This window comes from Coenobita brevimanus, chromosome 25 (genome assembly GCF_032717465.1).
Source record: "Coenobita brevimanus isolate Jiangsu-jjx chromosome 25, ASM3271746v2, whole genome shotgun sequence".
Lineage (NCBI taxonomy): Eukaryota > Metazoa > Arthropoda > Malacostraca > Decapoda > Coenobitidae > Coenobita > Coenobita brevimanus.
In genome coordinates this window covers 44,424,863-44,439,862 of record NC_136978.1, presented here as the reverse complement: position 1 = coordinate 44,439,862, position 15,000 = coordinate 44,424,863, and the positions used below count along the sequence as shown (strand labels likewise).

Here is a 15,000-nt window from a genome sequence, read left to right as displayed (position 1 = left end):
ATGGGTGACCGCCTGGGAACACCAGATGCTGTTGGCATCCCTACGTGTCAAGTGGGGTTGGTGGAGGATTAGTGCCCCTCCCTGTAAAACAATTAACTCTAAGCCCTTGGCCACCCCATTTGGGATACATGGCGTCTGGCAATGGATGGATGGATGGATTACTACTACTACTACTACTACTATGGCATTATTATCGTTTGCTGTAAGCCTTTGAGTATCAGTGTTATGGTGCTGCATAGTTCTGTTGTGCTTGTTTTATTCATTACATGTTCTTTATTTTTATTATTACCCTCCTCACTCTCTCCTACAATCATTTTATTCTCACTCAAAACACCTCATTTTCTTCTCATTTCTTTTCGGTTTCTTTTTATATCCATGTTTTCCTCTTATGTTTTTCTTTTTTTTCTTCCTTTTCTTGTCGCATCATTTTCAGGCCACAACCAACACGCTACCACTACCTTGTTTTTTGGCACTTTGTTTTCCTATTTCTTTTTGCCTTCTTTTCTCTTCCTTTTCTCCTCTGCCTTTCTTCTTTCCCTCCCTCATTTCTCTCTTTGTACCTCTTCTCTGGTTCCTTCCATTCTTTACCCTCTTTTTCTCTCTTCCTCAATTTTATTTCTCTCATTCTCCCTCTAGCTTTCTCCTTTTTGTTAAGTTCTCTTTTCGTCATTTCCGTCTCTCTCTCTCTCTCTCTCTCTCTCTCTCTCTCTCTCTCTCTCTCTCTCTCTCTCTCTCTCTCTCTCTCCTACGCGTTCCTCTCTGAGTTATGATATCCCAGAGTTCACCCATTTAGTCCTGATATTGACCAGGGCAAATCACACACATGTCAGCACACATATGTAAGCACTTGAATCCAATGACCCATTTTTAGTTCATTCTTGCTGTCCAGATGATTTTATTCAGCTGAGGAGAGACTTTTGGTCCTGGAGGGGTTAGATAAAGCCTTCATTAACCCCTTCACTGATAGAGCGTTGGCTGGAATAACCCCGTGTGGCAGCAACAGCAAGAAGCTAAAAAATTACTTCACTGGAGCCAGTGCCTTCAGTCTGAGCACGTCACATGTAGTTAAGCCGCTACTTTTACGTCCGTTGAGCACTGGCAGCCTGGTTTCATTGCACGGAGAAAAGCACATCCAGTAAAAAAATAAAATAAATAAACACCATTATGTATGTACATACTGCATATAAAAATAAAGCGAGGATCAACTTCCGCTTACATAAATTAAAATTTGCCGCTTCAGTATAGCCGCGGTCTTTGACATGTGAACCCTCTATATAACGAACTAATTGGATTTACTGTGTGACGCTATATCAGAAGAATTTGTTAAGTCCGATTATGACTGTCGTCTTGATTTAAATATCACCCATAGTTCGTTAGATCCAATGTCGTACTGTATTGTTTTGTTGGGTTAAACTTTGTTAACGTTTAAATTCGTTAAACGGAGTTCGTTATATAGAGGGTTTACTTAGTCTTGTTGCCGAAATGTTAATCCACTTGAGGAGAGGCTTAGACTAAAATTCAGTAATCCAGTCCTTTGTATTTTTTTAACTTTCTTTTATTTTATTCTTGCAAGCTACATACAAGTTTATTCAGCATACGAAGATCCTCGCAGTGAAGGGATTGAAGAAAGCATCCCAGTAACTATGAAAAATCAAAAAATCCCATGTTAATCTCTTCTAGGTGTAGGTGCCAGAGGTTAGGCTTCCATGGTCCACAACACTTAAAAAGCAGGATACTTGGCCAATCCCCCTGGTGGTATTACACGACATATAAAACCCCAAGTCACCTGTTTCATATTCGAGTTGTTCACCACATATTTTTTCTCTGGGACTCGAACCATTTCCTACCAGTCTGGCTCCTGTAGTTGTGCATTACTGTGACATTTTGTTTCCCCGATAACCATTCTTAGTCCACTAGACCATCAAGGCTTCCATACTCAAGCTTAGACATCGCCTCTATGTGACTCAACTACTCTGTTATGTGATTATCTTTTGGGTACTCATATATCCACAAGCTGTTCTGCCGCCTCTCTTCCTGTTCACTGGTAGTCGTTGTTCTCCGTGTAGGCCACCATGGCAGCCACACTTAATTTGCATCTTGGGGATTTCAACTTTCTGTCACTGGTGGCCACTTTTGGAGATGCAAATCGCAACCATCTCCTTGAGAAACTTGAAAATTAAGCACATAAAGGATTCTTTGATTTCATTTCATAATCAGAGCACTATTACTGCTTCTTAATGTTCTGACCTCAATGTTCTGACCTACCATCTTGTTGAACTTAAAGCTGATATGCCTGAAAAGGTACTCGTTACTTTATCTAAAAACATTTTTCACTTCTTAGAGGCTCCAGTTACCAACACATAAAGTTCTCACCCACTATCTTGGAGAACTTAAGCATAAAAGGTATGTATAGGAAGCCTTCAGTGGTATTATATGTATAACCTCCATCTGACTTGTGTGAATCTGAACTAGTATTATTTTTTTGACAAGATGAACAGAGGAAAATCTTCAGCCACGTCAAACATTTACCATAAAAAGTTCTGGCTCACCTTCGTGTACTGATAAACTAATAAACTCGAGTACTGATCAACTGATAGACTTGAAACTGATATGCTTGAAGAAGTCCTTGGTCTCATTATACGTTCGAAGCACCAAACCATTTTTTGAAGCCTTGAACCAGTGCCCTCCATCATATACAACTTGATGCAGAAGAGAATGTAAGAGTATTTAGTTGCATTACACAATCCCAACCCCTTTAACAGCTTCTTCAATGTACACCACCTTTTCCAGACCTTATTACTTAAGACCTTCAGAAGTCTTTGTTACCATTACAAGATCTAAACACCTCCAGTCACTTTTTTTCCTTGTAGAAGTTCCTTGGTGGCATTTATCATCTGTACAATCTTTCACCATGTCTTTTATACTCAACATCTTTCTTAAAATACTCATAGTCTCTTGTAATAGTCTCTTCCAACATGCTATTGTAAAACTTGATAATTATATGCATGTAGAAGTCTTTGGTGGCATTATGTTATTGATAAAACTTAAGGCTGTAATCCAAGTGGCGTAGGAGTCGTCTAAGCACCCCTTCCTTATGAATTTATTAAGCATATTACACCTTAGCATTGTATGTTGTGTTGTTTATATCGTTTCATTAATGACAGGTCCGTATTCTCGTCGGTTAAGGAAGATCTCTAGCACCTCCTCCATAGCGATTTATTTTTGGACTCAGCAACTTAATATCGATTTGTATGTTATTTATGCTGGATATGGTGGAACTGGAATGATTTAAGTAGCACAGAAGAGAATAGTAAGGAGTAATAAGCAAAGTAAATCACTTAGGAAGACGTGTTTGAGAGCTTCCTTAACCGACACGTGTATGGGCCTTAGTCTGCACCAATATCATACAAGTGGATACCGAAGTGTTATGCAGAGAATAAGTTACTTAGAAAGAGGTGTTACGAAATCTTCAGAGAAACTTGGAATACGACCTCAAGCCAATTCTTGTAGCCATGCATCACTACCACTGAAAGTTCTGTCCGACCATCTTGTAGGACTTAAAACTGAATCACATGTAGAAGTCTGTGATGGCTTACGTATTACTAACACCATCTTGTAGGAGTTTTTGAAGGCATTACTGAATTAAAACACATTTTATCACCGTCTCAGAGCTTTGATTCACTGCCACCTTAAATTGTGTCCCAAAATCTTGCAGAACTTAAAAGGACCTGTAGAAGTTTTTGGTAGCGTTACATAACCAACAAAATATTAGTCATGTTATAACTTCAAACCTCTCTCGTTATCCTCGTCAAATCACTGCCCCCTAAAGTTCTGCCCCACCATCTTGCAGAACTTAAAATTCAATCACATATAGGAGTCTTTCGTGGCTTTTGAATCATTTATACCATTTTCTAGAAGCCTTTGAAGGCATTTCTCTCTCGAAACACCTTCATCACTATCTCAGAGCTTCCAATCACTACCACCGAAAGTTCTGTCCGACCATCTTGTAGAATTTAAAATTGAATGGCCTGTAGAAGTCCCTGAGGGTGTTGAGTGTGGCCTGTGAGACTGGTGGGTGGGATCGACCCTTCGATGACCCTAGGCAGTGTGGCCGGCCCGTCTTCTCTCTCTTTACCAGACACGGAAACCCCTTGGTTACGTTGAAGAAAAAGTGCTTCTCTGTGATTACCTTGCGAAGCCCAAGGAATTCCTATTGAGAGATGGTGGAGAATTGGTTTTGAAATGGAAACATACATACCAGTTTATATTCATAAGGAATTTGAATACATAGATTGGTGGATAGTCAATTTATCAGATGTGCTTTTCTGCGACTACATTGCACAGCCCAGGGAGTTCCTGTTGGAAGATGACAGAGTGTTAGTTTTGAATCTGAAACATAAATCTTTACATGAGGAATATGAATACATAAATTGGAGGGCGGATAGTATATTAGGGCTTTTCTGCAGTGACTGTATGCTTTAGAGAATACCTGTTGAGAAATGGTAGTGTGTTAGTTTGTGTCATTCATGGATAGATGGACAGATAAATGGATAGACCAATAGATTTACATGAATTTATTGAAGAAGTGTTTTCTATGACTAAGATGACCTTAGGCAGTGCAGTTGCCAACTCTTCTCTCTCTTTACCAGGTATCGAAACCCTTTGTTGACAATGAAGAAGTGTTTTTCCTGTGATTACCCTGCCTAGGCCAAGGAATTCCTGTTAAAAGAAAGAACAGTGTTTTAATTACTGTGGTATTGGAATACCGTGTGTCAGAAGGAAACCAATATGGCACAAGTGATGGCAACATCTGTCTCTTACCTTGGTGGATAAGCAGAAGGACAAAAATGTCAGATTTGTGTACAAATCCATACACATACAAATGCACACACGTGCACTCGCACACCTGGCTGTTTACAGACAAGGGTGACAGTTGTTGCCGGGGTTGTTTCAACTGCCATTTTGGATTTACTTCTCCCGACAGGAGGTTAATTTAGCGTGGATAAATTTATATATAGTGGCAGACAGACAGACGGACTGACATTCGGACACATAAAGTTAGCAATGATTATTTAAGTTAGCCCCGCCAATAACGTACAAGCCTCCAGCACGTGTGTAATCAGGCTGCCATCCATCCCCATCAAACACTCACCATATCACTGCACACACGCAATACAGTGTTTATCAACGCATATTTGACGCTTATTGCTGGTTCACCATAACATCATCATCAACGCATATTTGACGCTTATTGCTGGTTCACCATAACATCATCATCAACGCATATTTGACGCATACTGCTGGTTCACCATAACATCATCATCAACGCATATTTGACGCTTACTGCTGGTTCACCATAACATCATCATCAACGCATATTTGACGCTTACTGCTGGTTCACCATAACATCATCAGTAACTGTACCTCCATAACGGATCAAAATGTATCTCATATAACTTTATCAATTTGCCCGGGAAAAACCACCTGAATTTTTACACATATTTCCTGGGAAACCTCAGATAAACGGATAGATAAACATTCCTTGTAGACCCCAGCTTGACAGACAGACAGACAGAAAACAAAAATGTCAATGCTGCTACACAAGAGAGAGAGAGAGAGAGAGAGAGAGAGAGAGAGAGAGAGAGAGAGAGAGAGAAAGAAAGAGAGAGAGACCCAAGCCAAGTTCTCGTCAATGGGGCTGCAATGAACTGGTTGAGCTGGACGGCCTGGGATCACTATCTATCTATCTATAGCCCGACGCCCTAATCCCGCAAAGGGTGGCCGCAGACAAAACGCCTCCAAGTCGCTCTTTCACCCACCATTTGACTACCCTCTCCCCAACTCACCCCCCCTCCCTCATATACCTCTCAACTCCATCCCTCCACCTCATCCTCGATCTACCTCTCCCTCTCCCTCCCCCCACCTCACCCACATACACCCTCTTAGTCAGTCTTTCATTCTCCATTCTCTCCACATGTCCAAATCACCTCAGTGTATTTCTCCTAATCTTCTCAACCACATCCACATCCACCCCACAACGTTCCTTCACTTCTTCATTCGTCAACCTGACCCTCCACGTCACCCCACATGCTCCTCTCAAGTAACTCATTTCCACTGCTCTCACTCTTGACTTGTTCCCCTCTTGTAAGGTCCATGCCTCGCTTCCATACGTCAGGGTAGGGATCACAATACTATCATGCAGTGACTTCTTAACTTCCATACTCACCTCCCTATTTCTCATCACTGCTCTCAGTGTACCAACAATCTTCCTTCCCTGCTGTACCCTTTCCTGCACTTCATCCCCCAAAGTTCCATCCTTACTCATCACACTACCCATATCCTCACCATCCAACCTCACTGCACACTCTGTGACTTCATTCCTCTCAAACACCATAACTTTACTTTTGTTTACATTAACTTTCAGATTCCTCCTCCTACACACTGTCCCAGATTCATTCACCAAACCATGCAACTCCCATTCATCTTCACTCAACAGCAATGTATCATCAGCAAACAGCAACACCGGAAGCTTCCAAATCTCACCCTCATTCATTATAGCCACCCCCACATCCACTGCCCTACCCTGCACCTCCTTTACAACCCCATCCATGTATATATTAAACAGCCATGGAGACATCACACAACCCTGTTTCAGTCCCACACTGAGATCAAAGAACTCACTCAGCTCACCATCCATTCGCACCGTAGCCCTAGCTCCCTCGTACATACTCTTCACAGCACTCAACAATTTCCCCTCCACTCCATATATTCTTAATACCTTCCACATACCTTGCCTATCTATTCTGTCATAAGCTTTCTCCAAGTCCATGAAGGCAGCATACACTTTCCTTCCCTTCTCTAGATACTTCTCCACTAAACATCTTAGAACAAATATCTGATCTACACACCCTTTTCCCTTCCTAAATCCCCCTTGTTCTTCTCCAACTAGCTCCTCTGTCATATGCCTAACCCTATCAATGAGTATTCTACCATATATTTTACCAGTCACACTAAGTAGGCAAATACCCCTATAGTTACCACATACTTCTCTCTCTCCTTTTCCTTTGTATAAAGGAACAATTATATCTGATTTCCAGTCCTCTGGAACCCTTCCGTCTTCCCAAGCCAATCTACACAACTTCCATATCCACTCCACAACAATCTCACCCCCATACCTAAGCATTTCACCACACACTTCATCAATTCCTGGGGCCTTTCCCAACTTAATATTCTTCATCGCTTCCACTACTTCCACCCTACTGATCTCTTCCTCCCTCCTCTCATCTCTTCTTCTCCCAGCCATTCCCCAACCACTTATACTCGCACTGTTCTCACTCTCCACATTCAACAAATCCTCAAAGTGCTCCTTCCATCTCCTCAGTTTCTCTCTCTTCTCCACCAGCAATCTATTATTCCTATCTTTTACTCCCCTACTATTTCCCCTTTCACCCTGCCTTACTTTCTTTACCTCCTTCCAAAACAATTTCTTACTCTCCCTCCATTTCGCACTCAGATTCCTCCCAAACTCTTCATCCACTTTCTTTTTACTCTCCTTCACCAGTCTCTTAACCTCCCTTCTCCTGCTCACATATACCTCTCTCTTCTCTCTCTCATCTTCTCTCCTACCTCTACTCGCTAACCATTCACTATATGCCTTCTTCTTTTGTTCCACAGCTCGTTTCACCTCATCATTCCACCATGCTGTCCCTTGCACACCCTTGCAACAAATCTTATTGGGGATCCAAGCCATGATCATTTTGATTTTTACTTACTTTAAGAGAGAGAGAGAGAGAGAGAGAAGAAAGGAAGGGAGGAGAAATGAGAAGAGGGAAGAAAGAGAGGAGACAAAGGATGGAAGGCAGGAAGGAAGGGAGGGAGGAGTGGGAGACAGCAGGCGTAGTGAATCGATCCCATCCATCTCATCCCAACCCAGCCAGTCTCATTCCAACCCACAACCTCAACCTTTACAACCATTCCCCACCCTAGTTCTAACCTTAACCCTCTACTACCACCAGTAAAGTGCGCTTTGTGAGGCGTGACGAGCGAGCGAGCGCCATGTTATCACAATAACCCTCTGATATAAGATTATGGGAGGAATCGCCAATATTTAATTGCTAGAACTGATGCACAATAACATTGTCACGACGGATTTTTTTAAATTTTAATTTCGTACTTGAGGTGTTCAATGATCACAGCCGAGCACTTCCTCAAAAACGCAAGATTCCAAAGGGTTCCTACTCCTTTATGGGTGAGTTTTTAGTTATAGAAAAATTATTGAATGAATGTATCACATGCAGAAAAAATCTTAACTCTACTTCATACAGAAGTATAGTTATTAGCTTCTGCTCAGAGTGACTGTCAGGTTGGGTCATGCTTGGTCAGGCCGGGTCGGACCGGGCCGCTCATTTCCAAACTCATCTGAGAGCAAACATCGCTCGCTCTCTCATAATAATGCACTAGTTTAGTTTACAAATGCTGCCTCTGAACGATTTTATTCAGCTATCAGTGAAGGGGTTAATAAAGGCTGCATCCAACCCCTCCAGTACACAAAGCCTCTCCTACTCTGAATAAAATCGTCTGGTAGCAACAGAACTAAAAAATACGTCATGGTAGTGAAGGGGTTAACACCTTAACTCCGAGGGTCTCTGTAAAGCTGAATAAAACCATCAGGCATTATTAAGACAACTTTGTTTACCTGAGGGAAAAACATTGACCTCTAAAGGGTTAACCAGACCAACACCACGCCACCCAATACCAGTTCACCCAAACCTAACCAAACCAACCCCAAGTCGCCCAACCTAACCAAACCCACCAAACTTAACCAAACCAACCCCAAGTCGCCCAACCTAACCAAACCCACCAAATTTTACCAAACCAACTCCTAGTCACCCAGACCAAACAAACCCACCAAACTTAACCAAACCAACCCCAGGTCACCCAAACCAAGCCAAACCCACCAACAATTTTTTCTTTCTACTTGCACTAATTTTCACAGTGATATATCTCTCCCATTTCTTTACAGGTAACCGTGTTGTGACTAATTGTAGTAAAATTTTATTTCTCCATTCCAGGTTAAGGTTAGCTTTCCTTTCTCTGAGAAAGATTACTGATAAATACTCTCCAGGTACATTGCTAACCAGTAAGGTAGTCATTCCTGTATAGTTTAAACAGCAAGACCCCCACCAGCGAGACCTTCACCTGTAACAATTACATAAATTGTAATTGTTTTACTAGAAGATTTTGTAAAGTAACAGATTACTGTTCCAGTATCTCTTCCAGGTGCTAATCAGCAACAGCTGATTCTGTTTCTCTTACAAGTCTTCGCAGTAACTTTGAATTTCAGAATGCCGCGGAACATTATTTGCGTAGCCTGCCTGGTAGTTTCACTGGATCCTTTTATATGGACCGTTCCTTTGTTTGCAGGATGTGCAAACTACGTCAGAGCTTGGAAGACAAGCTGACCGAAGCCAGAAATAAAATTAACAGCCTGACCCAGAAAGTTGATGTGCTGGAGGAGTTAATTGCCAGCAATGTTGGACATACTGTGGAGGATACCCCCACTGCTCGGCCAACCACTGTCCAGGCTGACCATCCTCCTCCTGCTGTAGTGACTTGTCCCCCCACCATACAGAATGAATTCCAGCCAGTGCAAATGGTGCCAGGTTTCTGAGAAAAAGGAGCATCATTCCAGTAATCACGTATAACAAATTTCAGATTCTCGCAGAAGTAGAGGAAGAGCCACATGAGGCACGGGTTTTGGGGGACTCCGTCATCCGTGGTCAGTTGGTGGACTTCTGCAGCCGGGCACCCTTTAAACGAAAGCGTTTTTGTACTCCAGGTGCAGGAGTAGATGACGTAACAGAGGCTGTCAATGACGTTTTTGAGAATGTGTAAAATGACAGCCTTGTTAATTATACATGTACCAATGATGTCATGTGAACTTGTTCAAAGGAGCTGATGGACAAGTACAGAATGATGATTCGACGCTATAGGGAGAAAACTAACCATATTTTATTTTCAGACATGCTCCCAAGGATTAACGCAGGGATTGCCTTCTTCAGCAGATCATTTAGTATAAATAACAGAGTCAAGTCACTTTGCTTACAGGAAGGAGTTGAGTTCATCGACACTTGGAACCAGTTTTACGAGCAGCAAACACTATTTGTGAATGATGGACTACACTTGAGTGCCATTGGTTCTGCCCGTCTCGGTCGTTTGCTTAGTGATGCTCTAAGTTTTTTCTGGGAAAGAAACAAGCATCACAGGAGGCAAAAGTAGATGTCATACGATCTGATAAATCAATAAATAATGGAAGCTCCCAATATTGGAAAGGAAAACACATAAAAGTTATCCTTGTAAATGCTTAGTCTACTTAATGAATTTTCTGATTTAGAGACCTGTGATGGGCTGTGGATCACTGAGGGTACCTGTTAGTTGAGTGGCCACCATCGGGATTTTTTTAAAGTATCAGGGGTAACTGCTTCAGGAGATGAATTGTGTGCTTGTCCCACATGAGAAAGTTCCTAGTCTCAGCGGAATGAACGGAACCGGGGCCTGATTGACTGCTGCCTACCTTAATTATGTCAGGCAAGGCTGCCACACCACCTCTGAACATCCACACTGTGCACTGTGCAATTTCCACGCTGTGTCCGCAGACGCCCCGTCAACTCAGCGTACCCATACATAGTGTCACGCATTAGTTATTTACTCGTTTGATTATTAATTTTACTTTACTACTTGCTCTTTCAGGTTATTCATACTGGTAGTTTATAGAAAATGTATTATAGAAGGTAGGTTTTCCTTTTCAGTCTTTCCTATGAAATTTCCATGTCAGTTCTTTCATGCTGCATGGTGTTTTTTCTCACTTTTTCTTGCCAGTTTTAACTGGAGGTTTGGAGGCGGGGGGAGCCTTCTTGCTTTACTATCCTTATCCTTCAGCATGTAGAGTTAGATCTTGCAGTCATCGCCCACTCTGAAACAAACAGCCTCGAAAGGACCATAAAGTCTGTTGCTGTTTGGTTTCCTTTGTACTTTGTAAACTTAACGAAACCAACTCCAAGTCACCCAAATCAAACCAACCCACAAAACTTAACCAAACCAACTCCAAGTCACCGAAACCTAATCAGACAAGGATTAACCAAATTAAATCCAAACTAAACAATATCAAAACTATAGACAACACTCAGACAGTGCAACACCCATCTCCCCACTTGGTCTAATGGCGTCACATCCGATTTTACCATATGACACTGACCATTCGATTTACCCTCAAGTTCGATTTGCTCCATTCTTGCCTGATCCATAATCCTTCCACCATGTTTTGTTCAAATTGTATCAGAGTTGTTTAGGCTGACATTGCCCTGTGACTAATTGTTCCCAAATCCTGTCCCTTAACCCTCACCTTACATTCCACAAAGTGTGGTGTAAATAGAATTAAATCTGCTGAAATTGACTTTACTGTGTGACCTCTACCTTTGACCTATTATTCTAAAGAATAGTTAATTACCTTGTCTGATCCTCAACACTTCCACAAAGTTTGGTCCATATCGCATCAAAGCTGCTCTAGTTATTTTGTTCACACACAGACACGCGGATCGAACTTTGACCTTGCCCTGTGACCTTGACATTTGGCTCATTGTTTCCCAAGTCGAATTGCTTCCTTCTTGCCTTACCCTCAACCCTTCCACCAAGTTTTGTCTAAATAAGATTAAAACTTTTAATTAACCTATCTAGGTCAAATTATTACCAAATCTTGTGACCTTGAGCATTGACTTATTGTTCTAAAATACAATAGATCATCCTGTTGACTGACCCTCAACCAATCCACGAAGTTAAGTTAAAGTCGCGTAAAATACCTTTGAATTGTTTTGTCCTCACAAACCCACACGACCGCGTATTGAACAAAATAAACTAGACACTTTCGGTTTGTGAGTGCGAATGTAATAAGCTCGCGTAAATTTACACACATCTACACAGACCTAAACATCCCAACACAGACTTATCAAAACCAACTCCTAGAGGGCCAGATCCAGCACTTTGGAGGGGGGCCGCGATCCTTAGCAGAATCCCTTATAAGTCCAATTAAATAATCAAATTTAAAGGCACATCATTTGCATTAGACACAGGAGTACAATCATGTTGGCAAGTGCAAGTGCTGTAAGATGCAGGAAGATATTTAATGCATATATTTTGGTATAAGCATTGTTCTTTTAGTATGTGCAATAAATGGACTGCCAAAAATAGGGGTGGTTACTCTCCCCCCTCCAAGCCCCCCCCCCCTAAATCCGTGCTTGCTCTATATTACCCAGACGCATAAGATCAAGCCAAAATTACCCAAAGTAACTCAGACTAAACCAGACCAAATCACACTTAACCAAATATACCCATACTCACTCAAAAATACTGCAAGTCACTGAAATTAAGCCAAAAACTCACTTGCACTTTGCAGAGCTCAGCGGCTGGGTCCCGTATAAGATTCTCTCCACTGACGACGTGTATGGCGGACCTGGGGAAGTAGTCCAGCCATCGCTGTAGGTGTCTGGCGTACAAACCCCCGCTGATTGGCCCCCACTCCGAGTTGACCAGGCCTGGGGACGCCCTCACGAACGCCAGCTCATCGAACGCACGACGCCACTTGTGTTTACTGCAGCAAGATGAGGAAATATTAAGCTTTACTATAGAAGAGAGAACGATGTTACTGTAGAGGGTGACAGCTTGTGGCCGTGTGTGATGTTGTGGTATTTTGTGCCTGATGGAGGGGCAGAAGGAATAGCCGGGGTGCTGTATATATCTCTAGTAATTTTACCAGCCTACTTTTACTGGGCTATTAAAGAAAAGGATGAATTGTGTTGGGGGTAAGATGTCGTGGGTGTATTGGCCCCCACTCCCAGTTGGACGGTCCCGAACACGCCCCACCAATACCAACACATCCAACGCACGCCGCCTCCTGTGCATACTTCAGCCACCTGTGCTTACTGCAGCCACCTTCCACATAATACCACCGCAAATTATTTTGACTATTATAGTGGAAGGAAACGATGTGCAGAAGTCAGATATCTAGGGGTGTGGTAAGGTGCTGTGGTGTGGTATTGCGGTATTTTGCAGTGTACTATTGGTGCTTCTGGTGTAACTGCCATACAGGCTGGAATACTGCTCTAGTATATCTGTGTCTGATATATTATTTACCTGATACAGCTCAATCTGGTGTGACCCTGGCAGTGGCTATAATGTGGCCCTATCTTGTGTGACGGTGGCTTAGCGTCCCTCTCGTAATCTTGCTAACCTTACGGCAGAGAGAGAGAGAGAGAGAGAGAGAGAGAGACTGAATGATTTAATGGACAGATGGATACTTACATACATAGACAGATAAATACATCCATCCAGCCATCAATCCATACATGCATAGACAGACAGAGGTAGATAGCTTCCTACATACATACATACACAGACATACATACATACATAAACACCTGGGCAACAGAGAGAGAGAGAGAGAGAGAGGAATGGTGTGTGAATATGTAGTTTGTATGTGCGTTTGTGTCTGTGTGTGCATATATGCTATATGTGTGCTTACATATGTGGATGTGTGGTAGTTATTGGTTCAGTATATGTGCTGTATATTGTACATTATCTGCGTGATTGTGTATGTATTATGTAGGTATGTGTGTGTATATGCAGCTTTATGTGTGCATATATGTTCTGTATGTGTGAATGTATGTGTATGTGCGTGAGTGTATTTATGAATGTTTTAACGTATGTATGTATGTATATATGTATGTGTGTATATATGTTCTGTATGTGTGAATGTATGTGTATGTGCTTGAGTGTATTTATCTATGTTTTAACGTATGTATGTATGTATATATGTATGTGTGTATGTATGTTTATATGTACGTATGAATATATGTATGCTTCTATGTATGTATGTGTATATGTACGTGTGTATATATGAATGTGCGTATGCATTTTTGTTCATCACACAAGCACATAACTCATTCATCACCAACCCTTTAATAACACACTGTCTTCATGTCTCTGTCTTTCTTTGTGCCTCCTTCCACTACTTACCTTAATCTCTCTCTCTCTCTCTCTCTCTCCTTATATATATATATATATATATATATATATATCAACCTAGTTATCAGTTTATCAGTCTACTAATCTATCTCAATTTCCTCTTCTCTAATCATTTCTCCTCTCTCCTCTCCTCTCCTCTCTTCTCCTCTCTTCTCCTCTCTTCTCCTCTTCTCTGTTCTTCTCTCCTCTCTTCTCTGTTCCTCTCCTCTCCTCTCCTCTCCTTCTCTTCCTTAACTTTTTTTCTATTTCCGTCCTTCTCATTTTCTCTCTTTCTCTTCTCCTTTTCTCTCTTTCCTTTCTTCTCCTTTTCTCCTTCCCTCCTTCCTTCCTTCCTTTTTTGCTTCCTTCCCTCCTTCGCAGGTTCTTCTGTCGTGAGTGTTTGCATTTCTCTGTCTTTGTTTTCGTTAGATACCTCACGCTCTTGCTCTTCCCCCCCCCTCTCTCTCTCTCTCTCTCTCTCTCTCTCTCTCTCCACTCTTTCCTCTTCTCTTGCCCCTTGTTTCCCTCACTTTCATTTTTATCGCCTCACTAACACATTCTCCCCTGTGTCCTCTTCCTCCCCTCTTCTTTCCTCTTCTGTGCCTCCTCCAGCCTTCCCTCTCTTTTTTTTTTTTTTCATTTTCCTTTCTCTCTCTCTCTCTCTCTCTCTCTCTCTCTCTCTCTCTCTCTCTTCCTTTTCTTTCCCTCCTCTTCCCTGCTTTTTTAGTGCATAATATCTTCCCTTTCCTTCCCTCCTTTCTCTTCCTTCTCCCTTCTGTGTCCTCACCTCTTGCTTTTCTCACCTTCCTTACCTCCTTTCTCGCCTTTCCTTCCTCCTTATCTTCTCTCCATTCTCTCTTCCTCCACATTCCCTCTTCCTTCCCCTCTCTTCCCTCCCGTTCTTTTCCTTCCTCTTCCCTCTCCTCTGTGATCCTTCTAACGTCA

At 42.0% G+C, this 15,000-nt stretch overlaps 1 protein-coding gene and 1 non-coding gene across 2 annotated transcripts in view; one reads left to right on the top strand and one right to left on the bottom strand.

The window, feature by feature from the left end:
* LOC145393935 (5S ribosomal RNA) overlaps positions 1-37 on the top strand; it is a 119-nt gene extending 82 nt beyond the window's left edge. The window contains exon 1 of the ribosomal RNA XR_013896286.1: positions 1-37. This exon is cut by the window's left edge and continues 82 nt beyond it. This is a non-coding gene — a ribosomal RNA (5S ribosomal RNA).
* A 3,906-nt stretch (positions 38-3,943) lies between these two features.
* The window catches only part of LOC145393784 (heparan sulfate glucosamine 3-O-sulfotransferase 6-like), a 44,772-nt gene continuing 33,715 nt past the window's right edge, over positions 3,944-15,000 (bottom strand). Inside the window, exons 5-6 of the mRNA XM_080267832.1 lie at positions 12,436-12,643; positions 3,944-4,210 (exon numbers count right to left, since the gene is read on the bottom strand). Of these exons, the coding sequence (XP_080123958.1) occupies positions 3,977-4,210; positions 12,436-12,643 (442 nt within the window). The 3' untranslated portion in view covers positions 3,944-3,976. The remainder of the gene's footprint in view (positions 4,211-12,435; positions 12,644-15,000) is intronic.